The sequence below is a fragment of the Lutra lutra genome, chromosome 17, assembly GCF_902655055.1.
Source record: "Lutra lutra chromosome 17, mLutLut1.2, whole genome shotgun sequence".
NCBI lineage: Eukaryota > Metazoa > Chordata > Mammalia > Carnivora > Mustelidae > Lutra > Lutra lutra.
Window position 1 is genome coordinate 29,947,585 of NC_062294.1, and position 19,018 is coordinate 29,966,602.

At 36.3% G+C, this 19,018-nt stretch overlaps 1 protein-coding gene across 6 annotated transcripts in view; it reads left to right on the top strand.

The window, feature by feature from the left end:
• Positions 1-19,018, top strand: part of RPGRIP1L (RPGRIP1 like) — a 94,568-nt gene that overhangs the window by 57,496 nt on the left and 18,054 nt on the right. For all 6 annotated transcript variants that reach the window (XM_047712431.1, XM_047712433.1, XM_047712432.1 and 3 more), the window contains 4 exons: positions 3,084-3,185; positions 3,847-4,000; positions 5,020-5,093; positions 17,726-17,909. In XM_047712431.1, the coding sequence (XP_047568387.1) occupies positions 3,084-3,185; positions 3,847-4,000; positions 5,020-5,093; positions 17,726-17,909 (514 nt within the window). The remainder of the gene's footprint in view (positions 1-3,083; positions 3,186-3,846; positions 4,001-5,019; positions 5,094-17,725; positions 17,910-19,018) is intronic.

The window sequence follows — 19,018 nt, forward strand, 5'->3', positions numbered from 1 at the left end:
TGTGCTAAATAAATGAATTCAGTAATTATTATTCAGGCCGTGTTTAATAACAAACACTTATTGAGTGCTCATTATATGTCAGACACTGAACCAGACGCTTTATGTCCACAAACCAATTTAATCCTAAGAACAATCTTATGATCATACTAGAATTATTCCCATTTAAAAATCAGGAAAGTAAGCGGTGTCTGGGTGGCTCACCTTAGTAAGCATCCAACTCGTGACTTTTGCCTCCGGTCATGGTCTCATGGGTTGTGAGATGGAGCCCGCTGTGAGGTTTGCTCTAAGGGCAGAATCTGCTTGAGATTCTCTCCCTCTCTTTCTACCCCTCCCCTACTTGCTCTCTCTCAAATAAAAATCTTTAAAAAAAAAAAGAAATAGATCAGGAAAGTAATATGTGCAGAGCTTAAGTAACTTGCTCAAGGGCAAAATATTAGATCTGGAATTCGAACATAAGTAACTGGATTCCTACATAAATGATCATAAATATAGAAAAGACATACATGGAGATGTTTATTGCAATGTTAGTCATCACGGTAACTGAAAATGGTGAATTAGTTAAATGTCCAACACCAGGAAAATGGTTCATTAAATTATGATACATTCATTCATTTTAATATTAGATTGTATTAAAAATGACATTTACCCAAAAGTTTATATCAGTAGAAAATTTTATGACATAATACTAAGGTTTTTTAAATGTCACAAGATACATTGTATTTATAATATAATTACCACTATGTAACCAAGAAAGTTTTTTATTTGCATTAAAAATGAATCCTAGGGACGCCTGGGTGGCTCAGTTGGTTAAGCAGCTGCCTTTGGCTCAAATCGTGATCCCAGGGTCCTGGGATCAAGTCCCACATCAGGCTCCTTGCTCATCAGGGAGCCTGCTTCTCCCTCTGCCTCTGCCTGCCATTCTGTCTGCCTGTGCTTGCTCTCTCTCCCTCTCTCTCTCTCTCTGACAAATAAATAAAATCTTAAAAAAAAAAATGAATCCTAAAGGGGCACCTGGGTGGCTCAGTCAATTGAATATCTTGACTCATGATTTCAGCTCAGGTTATGATCTAATGGAATCGCACTTAGCAAGCAAGGAGTCTGTTTGGGATTCTCTCTCTCCCTCTGTCCCTCCTGTCTGTCTCTCTCTCTCTCCCCCCCCCCTCAAATAAATAAATAAATCTTTAAAATCAACTTGAAAGAAAGAATTCTTTTAAAAAATTAATTATAGGGGCGCCTGGGTGGCTCAGTGGACTGAAGCTTCTGCCTTCAGCTTGGGTCATGATCCCAGGGTCCTGGGATCGAGCCCTGCATTGGGCACTCTGCTCAGTGGGGAGCCTGCTTCCTCCTCTCTCTCTGTCTGCCTCTCTGCCTACTTGTGATCTCTGTCAAATAAATAAATAACTTTTTTTTAATTAATTATAGGGACGCCTGGGTGGCTCACTGGGTTAAGCCTCTGCCTTCGTCTCAGGTCATGATCTCAGGGTCCTGGGATCGAGCCCCACATTGGGCTCTCTGCTCTGCAGCGAATAATAAATAAATAAAATCTTTTAAAAAATAAGGGATGCCTGGGTGGCTCAGTTGGTTGGACGACTGCCTTCGGCTCAAGTCATGATCCCGGAGTCCCGGGATCGAGTCTCGCATCGGGCTCCCAGCTCCATGGGGAGTCTGCTTCTCCCTCTGACCTTCTCCTTGCTCATGTTCTCTCTCACTGTCTCTCTCTCAAATAAATAAATAAAATCTTAAAAAAAAAAACTTTTAAAAAATAAGAAATAAGTAAAAAATTAATTATAAAGAAAAAGGTGAAAAATTGTAAAGAAATCTGTTACTAATGGATATTATCATTGGGTAATGAAAATATGGATGTGTATTAATTTATTTTGTTTTTGGTTTGTCATTCCCATTTCTCTATTGGACATATTTACTTTTAAAGTAGCAAAAATGGGAGCACCTGGGTGGCTCAGTTGGTTAAGCAACTGCCTTTGGCTCAGGTCATGATCCTGCAGTCCTGGGATCAAGCTGCACATTGGGCTCCCTGCTCGGTAGGGAGTCTGCTTCTCCTTCTGACCTCTCCCCTCTCATACTCTCTCTCTCATTCTCTCTCTCTCAAATAAATATTTAAATAAATAAAATCTTCAATAAATAAATAAAGTAGCAAAAATGATAAGCTAATATTTTAAAAATAAACATCAGTTTATGAATCCTGGAAAATAGTTGGCTATAAATTGATATTTGATAGAGTTAAAAAATAATGTTGATCATAGAAAGTATATATCCTCACATGTGCAATTTTTTAATTACGTGAGTAATGTATAATCATCATAGAAATATTAGAAAATACAAATAAGCAAAAAAGAAATTAAAAATGAAATTAGGGGGGCACCTGGGTGGCTCAGTGGGTTAAGCCTCTGCCTTCAGCTCAGGTTGTGATCTCAGGGTCCTGGAATCGAGCCCCACATCGGGCTCTCTGCTTGGAAGGGAGCCTGCTTCCTCCTCTCTCTCTCTCTGCCTGACTCTCTACCTACTTGTGATCTCTCTCTGTCAAATAAATAAATAAAATCTTTTAAAAAAATGAAATTAAATTTCCCCAAATCTATATATCAGTGATAGAATTTTAGTGAATTTCCTTCCATACTTACTCCCATGGGAATATACATGTTGTTTGCTTGCATGTTTGTTAACGAAACAGTATACAACTATATGTATTTTTCTGTAACTAGTATTTTTTACTCAATAGTGTATTGGGTACTCTCTTCAGTGTGCATAAGTACAGATCTACGTTCTCATTTTTTTCATGGTTGCAAAGAACTCAAGTATTTGGACATACCATATTTCATTTAATCCTATTCTGTTGGATATTTGCATTGTTTTCACTTTTTTTGCAATTATAAACAATGCTTCAATGAACGATGTTTGCAATTCTTTAATTACATATATAAATTCCCTGATGACTATCAGCCATTTTACTGAAATACACTAACTAAATTTAGAGTCATATGGGTACTACTGTATTTACTCCCTTATATATATGGAATTTAGTAGTAAATACAAAATAACATATATGCATGTTTTTACATCAATAAAAGGAGATAACTACTCCTCCTGAAGATGTGAAGGAAGTTTCATCAGAAGTTGAGCATACGCCAGAAATAGAAACTGACGTGCCAACTTTTTCACATGGTCCTGAGGTATGTATTTGTTTTAAAATTATTTTGAAAGGTTTGATTTCATTCTTAAAAGACTTTGTACTAAAATGGATCAAAGGGGCACCTGGGTGGCTCAGTGGTAGCCTCTGCCTTCGGCTCAGGTCCTGATCTCAGGGTCCTGGGATCGAGCCCCACACCAGGCTCTCTGCTCGGCAGGGTGCCTGCTTCCCCCTCTCTCTCTCTGCCTGTTTCTCTGCCTGCTTGTGATCTCTGTCTGTCAAATAAATAAATAAAATCTTTTAATATATAAATAAATAAATAAAATGGATCAAGAACTCATAACATCAATCCTATTTTTATGTAGAACTTCCTGGGAACCAAAAGATCAAAACTATGACCAGTGTTGCAATTATGCTGATATTAGCAACTAATAAATAGATATGTGAATTAGAGTAATAATATAAAATTCATTTTTATATTAATGTATTTTTCATTCTTGGCTTATAATAATATTTTCATTTATCTGCCTAATATCATTTGTCTGTGCAATGTTAGTGATGGTTTTTCTAATGAATCACTTACATATAGTGCCTATTCGTATATTTAAGTCTTGGGCTTACAGGCTTTCTGAGTCAGGTGCTTCAGCAAGTGCAATACATGTGATCAAAACACCAGTGTTATCAGTATGCTTGAATTTCTTCAGGTTTCTCAAGAAAGCAGTGGAACTAAGGTAAAAGAGAAAATACAACAAGGAAAAGATGATGATGTGTCTTTCCTGTCTGAGGGTCAGCTAGCAGATCGAAGCTGGACTTCTTCTGAAGATGAAACAGAAATAACTGAGGAATTGGAACCAGAAGGTGATTTTTTTTTTCCTTTCTGAAATTACCATTATTTACTTAATTCTGTGCTTTCTTTAATCTGTTAGAGCATGCCTCCTAGGACATCTCCACATGGTAGGGGATCTACTTTGTGATACCTGTTTCTTGACTGAAGTGACGGGACATGGTTCAGTGTAGTCAGCTACGGGCTGGCAGAATTGTCGCACACCTTCTTACCTCAACCTGCCATGCCACAGTGGAATTCAAGTCTCGCTGCTGACCGCAATCCCAGTTTATGTTTTAAGTGGCTTTATGTTCTCTTTGGGTTTTATACTATCATCTGGATTATTCTAGAGAAATTAACTTTAAAAAAATTAAAACTAAGAACTCAGACAAGACAACTCTTGACAAGATTTAATTTATATAAATATCTAAAAGAGGCAACTACGGTGACAAAGCATTTAGGTAATGCCTAGGGAAAGGTAAATGGGAACAGGGAGATACAGAGAAAGAGTAGATTACAGGGGGCATAAGGAAACTTGTGGGGTGACGGATGGGTTCACAATCTTAATTGTGGTGATGATTTCACAGAATTATACATATGACGAAATATCAAATTTTGCTCTTTAAATATGTGCAGTTTGTGATATGGCAATTTTACCACAATAAAACTACAAAATTTTTTAAATGTTTCTAAATAGTAAGAATAACTTGATTTGCACAGTATAATTGATTAGGCTGTTAGAAAATACCTATTACCCTGTCCTCCTCTTTAAAAAGACTATTTTTGAATAGTCAAAATATAGCAAGCTATATTTTTATTATCTTCGTTTCTACTAAAACTAAACTTGGAATTTTCAGTCATTTTTTTTATCTTTTCTAAATTATAATGTAAAAGTAAATATCTTTGCTGCTAAGAAAGGTCTAGACATGATTATCACATTGTCCTTTTAAGGTTATCCTTATAACAAATGCTTATAACAAATTGCTCCATTTCTCAAGGTATAAATATAATCGGTTTAACAGACTTGGACCACTAAAATCTTATTTCTTAACAGATGAGGAAGAGAGATCTGCATCTGACAGTGACGAGTGTATTATTCCAGGTCCTATCTCCAAGAATATCAAACAGGTCAGTAGCTTGATGCCAGCTAGAAATGTTCCAAAATAAAGCTGCTTTTCATTCATAGTGTATCCATCTTCATATATGAAAATCTGAAGGCAAAAATATTTCTGGGAAAATTTTATGTATCCTCACAATATTACCCATGTAATCATCTAGTACAAAAAGAAAATTTATATGTAGTTTCATTATGTAATGGGTCATAACTTGTATTATTTTTGCTTACATGTTAAGAATACCTATCAGCAGGGGCGCCTGGGTGGCTCAGTGGGTTAAGCCGCTGCCTTCGGCTCAGGTCATGATCTCAGGGTCCTGGGATCGAGCCCCGCATCGGGCTCTCTGCTCAGCAGGGAGCCTGCTTCCTCCTCTCTCTCTGCCTGCCTCTCTGCCTACTTGTGATTTCTCTCTGTCAGATAAATAAATAAAATCTTTAAAAAAAAAAAAAAAAGAATACCTATCAGCAGCAGCATTAACAGTTACTTGCTAAAACCGGTTGACTTCCCTGACTCCTTTTCAAAATGATTGTACAAAGATGTGTTAAATCCAGTCTGAGGGGTGCCTAGGTGGCTTAGTAGGTTAAGCATCTGACTTTGGCTCAGGTCACGGTCTTAGGGTCCTGGGAGCTAGCCCCTCGTCGGACTTCCCACTCAGCAGGGAGTCTGCTTGTCCCTCTCCCTCTGCTCCTCCCCCTGCTCATGCTCTTTCTCCCGCTCAAATAAATAAATTAAATCTTTTTAAGAAAGAATGCAATCTGAGCTTTAAGAATTCAAAATGGGATATTGCATTTAAAACATTAATACTTTCAAGTATGAATTCATTCATACACTAAAATATGTCCATTAATAAACTATTAAAGTTATTTCATTTCCACCAAAACAGTAAACCTTTATAGAAGGTAATTAATCTTGTATGGGTATACTTATTTTGTAGCACATTGCGGAAAAGCAGTATGCAAATGGAAGTTTTGAAAAGAAAATTATACTTTATATGAGAAGTATACTACTTACCAGAGCATTTTTTTTTTAATTTTAAGGGGGGTAGTTATTCTAAAGTAAATGTAAGTAAAGTAAAAAGGCCCTAGCTTTTTCTATTCATCTACATTAATTTTCCTGAAATGATTAATTATATTCCTTTTTCAGAATTTCTATTTTATGGGTAAAAATTGGAATAATTTTTTCAACTCTTAAAATTCTTAGCTTAACCTCTCTGCAGAACAAACCCAAATACAAACAAAAGAATGATAAGTACAAGCAAAACAGTTCATCTGTCCAAAGTTTTATTATCATTATTAATTATAATATCACCTGACCCATGGCATCCTGATATATGGAATTTTTACTGTTCAAAATCAGTAAATCAAGGAAGGAATCTTGAATATGGTTGCCTGAAGACTTCTAATTATAGCATTTAGTTCAGTTTAGCTTTTTTGCTTTATCAAACCTGAAATTGTTAAATTATTTATCAAACTAATGAATAGAAATTCTCTGGTCTCTATTAGAAAATTTGATAATGGGACTCAAAGGGAAAATTAGTCCCTTGTGTGGGATTTAGCTCCATAGGCATTTGTATTCGGGTTTTTCAGGAAAACAGAACAAATAGGATATATACGTACAAATATGTACATATAAAGAGATTTATTATAAGGAATTGAGTCACGTGGTTATGGAGACTGAGAAGTCCCAGGAACTGTATTCAGCAAGCTGGAGACCCAGGAAGGTCAATGGTGTAGTTCCAATCTGAGTCTGAAGACCTTAAAACTAGGAGTGCCAATGGTATAAATTCCAGCTAGAAAGCAGGCAGACTGGAGACCTAAGAAGAGCCAGTGTTTCAGTTCAAGTTCAGAGTCAGGAAAAGACCAGTGTTGCTTCTGAGGGCCATCAGGCAAGAGGATTTCTCACCAATTTTGTTCTATTCAGTCTTCCAACTGATTGGAGGAAGCCCCATCCACCTTGGGGAGCAGTCTGCTTCCCTCAGTCTACCACTTCAAATGTTAATCTTATCCAGAAACAGCCAGATGGACACACCTGGAATAATGTTTGATCAAAGGTCTGAAAATCTGGTGGTCCAGTCAAGTTGAAAGGTAAAATTAACTGTCAAGGGTTCCCTGGGTAGCTCAGTCGATTGAACATCCAACTCTTGGATTCAGGTCAGATCATGATCTCAGGGTTGTAAGATCAAATCAAGCTCCACGTTGGGATCCATGCTCAGCAGGAAGTCTGCTTCTGCTTTCCCTCTCTCTCTGCCCCTCCCGCTGCTCACACACAGCACATACTCTCTCCCTCTCTCTCTCTCTCTCTGTGTCTTTCAAATCAGTCAATTAATCTTTAAAAAATTTAACTATTACATTATTTTATTAAGAGCCCTCCATTCATTACATCAAGAGTAGTAAGACTGCATGTTTGAATCAGACATTTCTTTCTCATTTATCAATAGTTCTTATGAAACACTTTGCCTACTTCATCAGGATTTTTGGATACCTATATGATTTAGCCTTTTGAACATAAGAATGAGAAATGAGATACTGAATCAGGCCTGGGGTTTAAGAAGGCAGGCAGTAAGGGATGTATTTATCGAGTCAAAGTACAAACAGCACTCATCCCTCTTATCATAACATAGTGATTCCCAGGGATTCAGTGTCTGCAGTTGGTCAACACTTCCCCTAAGGAAGTAAATATGGTATTCTGGTCCTGCCCTCTGGGGACATCTGCATTAATTGGGAAGATGTGTTCATGAAAAGTCAAGTAGTTATTTGGCTATTAAATTACAATATAGAACAATGTCAGGTGACAGTACCAATAATTAATGTAATAGATATTTGAGGTAAAGAATACTCAGCTGTTTTCTTGCCTGCTTTCTCATTTTTCAAATGAATAAACTGAGGTCTTGAGAGAGAAAGTGACTTGCTGGTAATCTTCCCACTAAGTAAGGAAGTTCAGAGGAAGGAGAAATTTGAAGTAACTCTTTAGTAGACTTTATGAAGGTATGCCCAGAGCTGGTCCATGTGCCCTCTTGTGGGCTTCATGTCTATTTTTCCTAAGTTTAAGCTGACTTGCTCTGCTTTCTTTTTTTTATTACCAAAGATAACCATGCAAACATGCCCACCCTGGAGGAGAAAAATCTAATTAACCATCCCTAACCTCTAGGTTGGATCCATCTTTATCGGTTGTGTACACTTGACCTATTTGGCTATGGCCAGTCACACAGTAAGAAGGAGTGTTCTGCTTTAACTGTGACATCTCAAAGATGTGGATATATGGCAGCAGAGAGAAAATCATGTGCAGGGATGCATATGTGTTTCAGAAGTCAAGAATACGCTAACTAGAGCAGCCTTTTTTTTTTTTTTTTAAGATTTTATTTATTTATTTGACAGAGAGATCATAAGTAGGCAGAGAGGCAGGCAGAGAGAGAGGAGGAAGCAGGTTCCCTGCAGAGCAGAGAGCCCATTGTGGGGCTTGATCCCAGGACCCTGGGATCATGACCCGAGCTGAAGGCAGAGGCTTTAACCCACTGAGCCATCCAGGCGCCCCGACACATAGGCCTCTATGTATCATCTGAGAAGGTTAAAGTCTATCCTGAAGTTCTATGGGCAGCCAATGACGGCTTTTAAGGGAGGGTGAAGATCACTCACTAATTAAACCAATACTTAGCATTTGCTGTGTTCCAAGCTTTATTCTAGCCAGTGAAGAAGGGAATTAATCCTCTTGCTCTTAGGGAGTTTACACTCTTGAATCGCATTTTAAAAGAGCATGCTATCAATAATGTAAAGAATAGATTAGAGGCACAGAGACTAATTAAAAAGTAATTAGAGAATGCTACTCTGTGGTTATCCCCACTTGATAGATTTTTTTTAATTGCCTCTACCCTATAATGTCACAAAAGTGAGACTAGAAGTAGTGTCCTAGATAAGTATCATTTATGCCAGTTACACTGTGAATCTGAATGACCTGCTAACTGCATAAGCACTTTAAGATCACGCAGTTTCTTTTTTTCATGATTCAAAATCTCACAGCTCCTAGTTATCTCTTAGAAACGTTGATCCTTAAAAGGAATCTAACAGATTTCCCAGGACTTAGACATATTACTTGGTTCTTCCTCTTTTCTTCATGTCTATGATGTATAATTAATCATAGATTACTTCATTTTGTTTCATTTCATTTACAACATTTATGAGCTTCGCTTTGTCAGAGTGAAATGCTTGTCCCCTCCTTTTCTTTCCAAAGTGGCATAATTAGTGTTAGCATCTTTTTTAACAGGCTACATAAAGTTTAGTGGCTGGATTAAATCAAGTCATTAACATAATGTGCTACCCAATTTGCCCCTATCTCTCTTCGTTTCCAGGACATCAAAGTGCCACAGAGCACCAGTGTAATTGGGCCTTGCTGGCCTGTCAGATTCCGTCAGCCTGATGACTGCTGCTTTTACTGAAAAGCTTCTAGGCATGATAATTAAGCGGGGGGGGGGGGGGGGGGGGGAGCCTGAGAAATGTAAAACTTTGGACATTTTTCTATGAATATTTTATTAATTTGAATAATCAGAAGTTAACAGTATCAATTTGATGTATAATACATTGATTAAAAGCCTTGTTTTAGGTCCTTAAAATAGACATCAAAACCAAAAATTTACATCTGCCATGGTATTAAAAAAAAGAATTAACAATCCTTCTTGCAGAGTATTTCTAGTTTTATCACTTAAACCATGGAGCCTTCCATTTTCACAACGAAATGTACAACCATCAATTTACAGATTTCTTCAGGCGCACGCACAGGTGAGAACGGGAGCTCATGCTGGAAGAGCAGTGGACTCTTCTGTGCATTGCATATTTACATCTCTCTGTTTCTACTAATAGCAGTTTGTAAAAATTGTCATATTGAATTGGACTAAATTACAATTCCACCTAGAAAGCAGGTCCTCTTGAACTATATGAGCTGGCATTCCCAGGTGATTGCAATAATGATCTTCAGCAACATATGTATTAAAGATTTGAAGGGCAAAACAGCATAAAGCAACTCATTACTTTTAGAATTCACGTATTACAAATTACTAAATCACTTCAGAATCAAATATGATATCCTATGGGTGGGTAAATTAATTCCCTCCCAATAGTTTACATATGGAAGCTTAAGCTAATAGAGTAAGTTTCAAAATATATTTTCGGTGAAGACAAGAAATGTTGAATTACTTCCTGGTAGTAATTGCTTCCAAAACTCTTTTTTATGTTTTGCAACTTAATTATCTCTTCCTAATATACTAGGGACATCTTTCCAATAGCAATATACTCCATTTCTTTTAATACATCCATAATATTCCTACCCCACAGCTCTACCATATTGACTTAAACCCCTTTTGGTGGACCCTTAGGTTTCTACCAGTGTTTTCTAATACAAACATTTCTGGTTAAAGCAACAATAGATATTAATTTCTGCTTCCCCACATCACACCTTTGCCAAACTGATGGTTAAGAAATTATACCTCACTGATAATTCCATTACAAAGAAGCAAAAAAGGGAAAATATTTGTATATACGTACATACGTACTGTTTCATGAGTATACAGATACAACATTTAGGTTTATGTAAGCAAAGAAAATGTCTAAAAGTATATAATCCAAACACCATTAGCAGTATCTCTGAGACATGGCTCAGGGCGGGGGTCAGAAAACTATGGCCCATGTCAAACACATCCCTCTACCTGTTTTTGTAAATAAAATTTTATTGGAACAGAGCCACACCCATCACATGTAAATACATATTGTCTATGTTCTATACTCATTTTACAAGAGCTAAGTATTTGTAACAGAGACCGTATGGCCTGCAATGCAAAAAATATTGGCGGTCTGAGCCTTTACAGCAAAAAATTGCCAACCCCTGAGTTGGGAGGAAACAAGGAACCTTTCTGCTTTACTTTTTAGGATTTATATTGTTGGATTATTTTTAACGATGAGTGTAGATTGCTTCTAGAAAGTAAATAATTTGTAGGCTAATTCTATACTAAAATGTTAAATAACTAAAGAACGATTTAATATGAATATTTTAGAAGCTTTTTAAAAAGATTTTATTTATTTATTTACTTGTTTATTTATTTATTTGATAGAGGGCATGAGCAGGGGGAGGAGCAGAGAGAGATGCAGACTCCCCACTGAGCAGGGAGCCAGAGGGGCTCCATCCCAGGACCCCGGGATCATGACCTGAGCCAAAGGCAGACACTTAACTAACTGAACCACCCAGACATCCCTTTAGAAGCCTTTTAATAAATATTTTAGAAAGGGTCAACAAATGTAGATTGAATCTTTTTTTGTTTAGTGCAGTGATTCTCAAAATTTGGTCCCCAGACCAGCAACATCAGCATCACCTGAGAACTTGTGAGGATGCAAATTCTTGGATCCCACCCCAGACCTCATGAATCAGAAACTCAAGGGACTGGGTCCCAGCAATCTGTGTGTTTGTAATCAAACCTTTCAGGTTATTCTGGCATATGCTAGAGTTTGAGAACAGCTTGAGGGAAAAGCAGTACTTCTCACTGTGACTGAACACTAGGATCACCTAGAGAGCATTCTTAAATGCCAGGGCCCGGCTCTGTTCGGATCAGCTAAATCCGAATTTCGTTTAAAGCTCCCCCGGTGATACTAATGTGCAGCCAGAATTGAGAACCACTGTACTATAACATCTGTTTTCAATGATGGTGGAAAAGGAATGGCGTATCAAAATCACCTGAAATTGAGGGTAATTTTTAAAATTCTCTCCTTCCTTCACATTAACTGCCATAGTAAGCCACAGTTAGTGATGGAAATGTGTCATATCCCCCCGGTTGTATCAGGACAGGAAAAAATATTCCAACCGTTGCTTTAGAACATGTGGTAACAAGCTTCTGTAATTTGCTGACCCTTATAGATGCAGTAATTTACATGGTGTATGAGGGAGACCATGACAATATTCTAAAAATAAGCTCTCTAAACCCTAGCACCATTTTTTTCTCCACCACTGAAGTTTTCAATATTTATAGTAATTGTTCAATATAGGTCTTTCACAGAACCAATGAGAAAAGATAGGTTACTGCCACAGATGAAAGCTGGGGTTTTTGGTTTTGTTTATTAAAAACATTGTTATCTCAACAGTGTGAGTTTCTCTTTACTCTTATTTCTCCCAAAGAGCTGTTATAGATCATCACCTTCTACTTCCATTTTGTATCTGTCATTTCACTATAAAGTACCAAGTTCTACCTATGGTGGCTCCTAAGAGGTAGGCTTTGTTTCTACTTATTTACACACATACACCCCCCTCTACACACAGACCCCACACACATTTTTATGGTGATAAATATAATACTCATGTAAATTCATGTAACCATTTGAGGATTAATTTGAATTTCTCATATCTCTCACTTAGCAATTCTCCTTAGAGAATCACTCACATACACAGGAAAACATAAAGGGATAGACACTGTGACATTGTCTGTTAATAGCAAAAAATTGCAAACAACTCAGTTGTTTATCAGTAGAGAAAAAACTGGACTATAGATTGTGTATGCAATATGAATGGAATTCTGTATAAAGTATGATTGAATTCGATTTTAATTATAAACACAAATTTCTAAATATAGTATTGAGTAAAAAAACACAAGTTGCAGAATGATTAATAGAGGAGGCTATCACTAATATGAAATGTAAAAACAGAAAGCAGTACTATCTGTTGTTAATGGAAATATACATATGTTGCAGGAAACATGCCAGCATGATTGGAAGTGATACACATCACTTTCAGGATGCTGGTTTCCTCTGGGGGGAAGGAGAGAAAGGAAATAGGTGGGGGCTTTAGCTGCATCTGAAATGTTTTATTTCTTCAGTAAAACAAAAAAGTTTGAATCAGATACAGCAAAATGGTAACCTCTGTTTAAGATGTTGAGTCCCTGAATATGCCAAATTACTTTCTCTACTTTATAATTTTACAGAAATGCTTATTCACTGTAGAGATTTAGAAAGAAATAAAACTCACGTGTAATCTCAGCCGAGTTAGAGTTAAATCTAACTGACTGATACAAGTTGCAAAACCTTTCTCACAGGCCATTCTCAATTAAGGAAAACTATGTTTAAGGGCTGTCAAGTATAATTAATTTTTAGGAGGCTAATAGTTCAACTCCAGTGTAGCTGCTCTGATGTCGGAAGAATTCAGCATGATCCTCTAAGTAAAACAAAAAATTTAAACATACCAATAAAAGCTTAAGTAAATACTATAGAAAAATATGGCCTAAAAATGAATTAACATCAATCAGGAAGCAACAGTGGAATTGAGCCAAAATCATGAGAGCTATAACTTTTTTTCTCTGGGAGTAATACTAGCTGTCATCACATTTCTAGATCATTCAATCACATAATATGTAGTGTCCATCTATACAGACAACTAAAAATAAGTTGCTTGCAATTCATATTTGAGTGACTTCTATTACTTCTGTCGCCACAGTCAGAATTTTTAAATGCTCTTTTTATATGCTGACAACAACATCTTTTCTAACTAGGGAAGTTAATAGGGCAGTTGGTAAAGGAGACAAAAAAAGTAACATCATACTTAGTAACAAACGCTCATACATACAGAAAACAGGAGGGATGCCTGGGTGGTTCAGTCCGTTAAGTGTCGGATTCTTGATTTCAGCTCAGGTCATGATCTCAGGGTCATGGAATGGAGGCCTCCACGCTCAGTGTGGAGTGTGAGGAGATTTTCTTTCTCCCCACCTTGGGCCCCACACCCTGCGTTCGAGCTCTCTCTACAAAAAAAAAGGAAACAGGAAAAGCCTAAAGCCTAGACTGTATGGCAAACTTCCTATATGTGAAGGATATTAATGTCCGGCCGAAGAGCCCCCATCATGTTCTAGTGATTCTGAAGAGACATTTCTATGCATCTATCTGCAGAGGCTTCGCTTTAGGCATCCAAATATTGTTATCCCTTCCCAGGCTCCTAAAGGAACTTTTTTCATTGCTTTATTATGAAAAATTTCAAACATACAAAAAAGTTGAAATAATAGTAAACTGCCATCTCAATTCTACAATATTGACCTGTCTTTGAAATACTCTTATTTAACTAAAATCTAGAACAGCAAGATTTCTGAATATTTTTCAACAGTTATTCATCACCAGCTTACCAAAACAGGGGAGACACAGTAAATATTTGTTAAAAGAGAAAACACTAGTAATTGCCGCATCACCTATTTCTGGCAACATACAAAAGATAATCTGAATATATAAAAGATGTTCAACCTCCCTTGACTCTGTATCTTATACTGACTATTGAGGGCCTACTATGTGCCAGATAGAATGTCGAACAGCAGAAGAGTAATAAAGATACAGCTCTGGTCTCCAGGAGCTCACAGTCTCCAGAGAGAGGCAGGTGGGTAAAGAAATCCAGGCGGTATAATGTGACTGAAAAGTGCAGTGAGGGTCCAGTGGGGGAACCAGCTTGCTCTGGAAGATTTGTGATGCCATCATCAAAGGACAGCATGTGTGGCCCAGGGCCTAAAATAAGCAGAATTTTGTCGGATAGAGAAGATTTTCGACACAAAACCCGAGCTATATAAACAGCACACCCCTGGTCCAGGAAAATGGCTGGAGTGAAGGTTCATCTGTTTTCAAGCAGAAAGGTGATACCTGATTTGTTTTTGGAGGGAGAATTTAGCCACAAGAAGAGTAGTTGCCACTGCAGAAAAGGGATTAGGGCAAGAGTGCCTCACCTCTTTTCCAGCCCTGAAAGTAGATCCACTTTGCAGAAAGAAACCACATGCGGTTTTGTCTTTATCTCCCCAGTTGCTGATACAGTGTTGAAATATCATAAGCTTTCAATAATTTGATGAATCATTGAGGTGTTTAAGAAGTAAAATGAACAGGAATGGGTCATCTGTAGGATGTGGTGGGTATGAAAACCGGGGATGGCCAAAGTGGCCCCACAGTCTCCTGTTTGTCTGTGTCCAGGTGGATGGCTGTGTCACCTGAGATAGGAAGCTGCAGAGGATGAATGGAGTTTGGGGGAAAGGAGAGAATTTGAGTTCATTTCTGACACTAAGTTGGAGTTGTCAGTTATACAGTGGGAAGTGCTTCCTAATCTTCAAAATTTTTAATATATAATCTAGTTGAACTTCCGACGCACAGAGGCAAGAACACACCAGAATTGTTCCGATGTTGAAAAATAAATTGGTTAGCCCAGTAGCCAAAATATATCATGTATGGAAAATTCTTTATTGAGAGCATGCTTCCCTAAATACATACAATTTGGATAATTTGGAACTTCTACCTTTTTTGATGTATTTTAAGTTGGTTTATGTAGCGTAAAAAGAACAAAGAAATGATAACTTCTGTTTGGAATATTAGAGAATTTAGAAGGACATAGGATAGAGGTAATGAGGTTGGGGCAGGATAGGGGTGGGGTGGAAAACAGTAACAAAAGACTGGCTCAGAAAGGAGATGATGTCATGTGAGGAATTTTAAAGCTCTTTTATTTATTTGTGTAATACGGTAGGTTTTCTTTTGGTTTGTTTGGTATTTAAGTTTTGGTTTGTTTCTTTGACTGTAATCTACTTTCATTTAGAATTAGATTTTTATATATAGTCTTATTTAACAGCCTAAATACATTCTTAGAAAAATGCAAGTTTCGTATGGGAACGATATACTTAGTATATTATTAATAAAATAACCAGTTAAATAAATTTGATTCCTCTGCTGTTTAAAAGTTCATTCGCCTCTTCATTGAGTTCCACAATAAACAACTTTAAATTCTTCTTTTCACAATGTAGAAATAAACATGTATATGCTTCTTTTGCCTTTTTATGGCCAATTTCCTTTAATTCTTTTGTGCAGAAACGAACAATAATGTTTTATAAGAAGTTACTGTTATAACAATTCTGAGTTTTTTCAAATTACAAGTCATGTAAAAGGCTTAATCATGCATCGTGCTGCATTTGAAGCAGAATTGTAAAATGGGTGTTCATGTGTGTTATTTTGACAACAACCATACATTTTGAGGAAAAAATAATATCACTTAAAATATTTTCTTTGCCACGTTAGTCTTCGGCGAGCAGAAAAGGGCTTTTCTGAAGTGAGGTTAGACAATGGAGCCAACTTCATTTTTTATGCACGTGAACGGAGAGGGCTTGAGGTTATTAGTTGAAACCGAGTAACCTTTCCAGGCTTTCATCTCTTTCTTTTCAAATTTGAATATGAAAAGCATATTCAAGTCAAAGACCATCACTTTAATGACATTTGGCAGTCATTTGATTTATTAGGTTTTAGAAAAAATTTTCCTTTAAATATTTCATCATACTATGCTAATCCTAGTAATATTGCCAGCTGCAGCCTTGTACCTGTATTAGTGGAGACAGAATGGTGTGGAATTTTCTCTGTCGTCCTAGTAAAATTTCCATGAATCTACTGAATAATAAAATAACCTTATTGAAATATTCAGATTTGGGTTTTTAGTTAAAGTGTCTTAGAATACATAATAAAAGAAAATGTCTTTTGAAAGAATGGGGTAAAATTACTTCATCAAATATTGAGGGGGTTTGACAGTAATAGAAATTGTTCTTTATGGGGATATTGTTACAATAGGATAGTTGTGCTTTTCAGTTTGATTAATTACATTATATGCTTTGAAATGTCTAAGTAATCTGATGAATTTTTGCACACTGATTTATGTTTGACAGTGAGTTCCTAAAAGTTGGTCATATAGACAGGTCTCAGTTTCAGGATTTTCTAATTGTTATTTGAAGTTATATAATCTACAGTAGCATGCTTCTGAATTTAGTAAAGAGGGATTTAATAAAAGGGAATGAAGCACAAATTTAAAATTGTAAGAAACAAACATTTAAGTGAGGGGTTATCTTGGTGAGATCTAATTTTTAAGTCGTAGTCTACAGTTTGTTTTAAATCGTTACTGAAGGGAACATGTATGGCTCATGTAGTAATGTCTGTGACACCAAAAATCTATTAAGGATTGAAATGAAAATTACACAGTAAAACGAATATATTTTTAGCTGTTAATTCTGTAATTACAAGAAATATGTAGTAAATTAGATAACAATTTTGTTTCTTTTGTTTGAAAACATTTCTTACTGAATGAAATATGTTGTGGCATAATATATAAGAGGATGAACTATAGTTTCTGCTCTCCTTAATATGGATTCATATAGCGACATTTATTAGCATAAGAGCTATGAAGTATTCAACAGGCTTTGATCTCTTCATAACCGAAACTTTCTCAGGTACTGTAGATTAAATAAAAGCAGTGATAAACATGTACTTCATTACATAGTTTGAAATAAGGCCAACTGATACTTGTCATTCTGAGAGCAATCGGAGATGAAGATCTCATAATCTTCCCCCCTGATAGACTACTAGTGGGGTATTTATAGCCTCAAATGTAAATCAGGAGACTATTGCCATGACACTGTTAACTTCAAACCCTGGGGCATTAGAATCTCATTCTCTCTCTCTCTGTCGTGAATAATCTATCATGTGTAACTATACAGTAGTGTACAATGCGTTCCAAAAAAGAAACCCATTGGCCTTCATGTTTTATTTAAAATTGATAGTGAAAAAGAGTAAAGGGGGTTTTGCTCATTTGTTTTATGTTTCTTTGTTGGTTTTTTTGTTTTTGCTCTTTAAACAGCCATCAGAAAAAATTCAGATTGAGATCATAGCTCTAAGCCTTAATGATTCTCGAGTAACTGCAGATGACACTATCCAACGGCTGTTCGTGGAATGCAGATTCTACAGTCTTCCTGCTGAAGAGACACCTGTGTCACTTCCAAAACCCAAGAGTGGGCAGTGGGTCTACTATAATTATAGCAATGGTATGTATGGTTCCTTTATAATTCAGACTTTCATTTTTGTCTTATCTGTGAAGGTAGTTGCAGGAACAAGGAGAAAGTATAATTCTCTAATGTTCACATAAAGTCATGAAAGTCTCATCAGAATGTATTAATAAATAAAATAAAGCATAAGGATTAAATTTCAAATTTGAATTGAAATTAACTCTTCAAATTAACTTTGAAGTAATATTAAAGAGAAAACAAAAACAGTAGAAAAACAATGTCTGTAGATGTTCCTGCTATATTATATTATCAATAGAAAAATGTCACCTGGGTCTACAACTGAACTGAATCAAAAAGTATAATATTTCACAGGGGAAAAAAGTACTACTAGCTTTTTTATCATATGATTCAAACCATTCAGTGACCTAATATTTTCTACCTTTCTGGTCAATGTCATCACATGGATGTTTTTACAGTATACATATATCTCTCTCCTAGTGTCTGTATGTTCAGTATTTTAGTTGAGTGATATACATTCTTAGAATACCTTTTCATGATTTAGCCCACACATGCACTGATAGCTCCAGGCAGGTTTTCTTTTTGAGGGCTTTATCTATCGGCTACTTGACATCCTAGTCAGACCCAACTGGTACCCTGTAAATTCTTCGATCAGCCAACTTTAAGATGTTTTAAATAATAGTATACATCAGTGTATAATTAAAGAGGAGTAAAAATAATCATATCAAGCTGACATGACCCTATGTTAAAAGCCTTAGGGCTTACTAAGTTCTAAAGCCATATATTAAAACAAACCATAAAGATAGAGTATTGCATTATCTTTAGCAAAATAGGCCATTTTTTGCTAGTTGAACACTAATATTTTTCTCTCACCAGTTTTATAATTGTATTTTAATCAGTATATGTAATCATGCTATTGACTGTATATATATCATGCTACTGATTGATCATGCATAAGATTACAAATGCTCATGGTTACTTGTGTGTGTGCATGTGTGTGTGCACACATGTGCGCACACCTGCTATTTTTGGAAGTGTGGTCATAGCTTGAGACAATAATTATGAGTATCTAGAAATCTGTTCTAGTCTTCCCTGTATCCACAGTTCTTATTAGTTATATGAACTTGGGC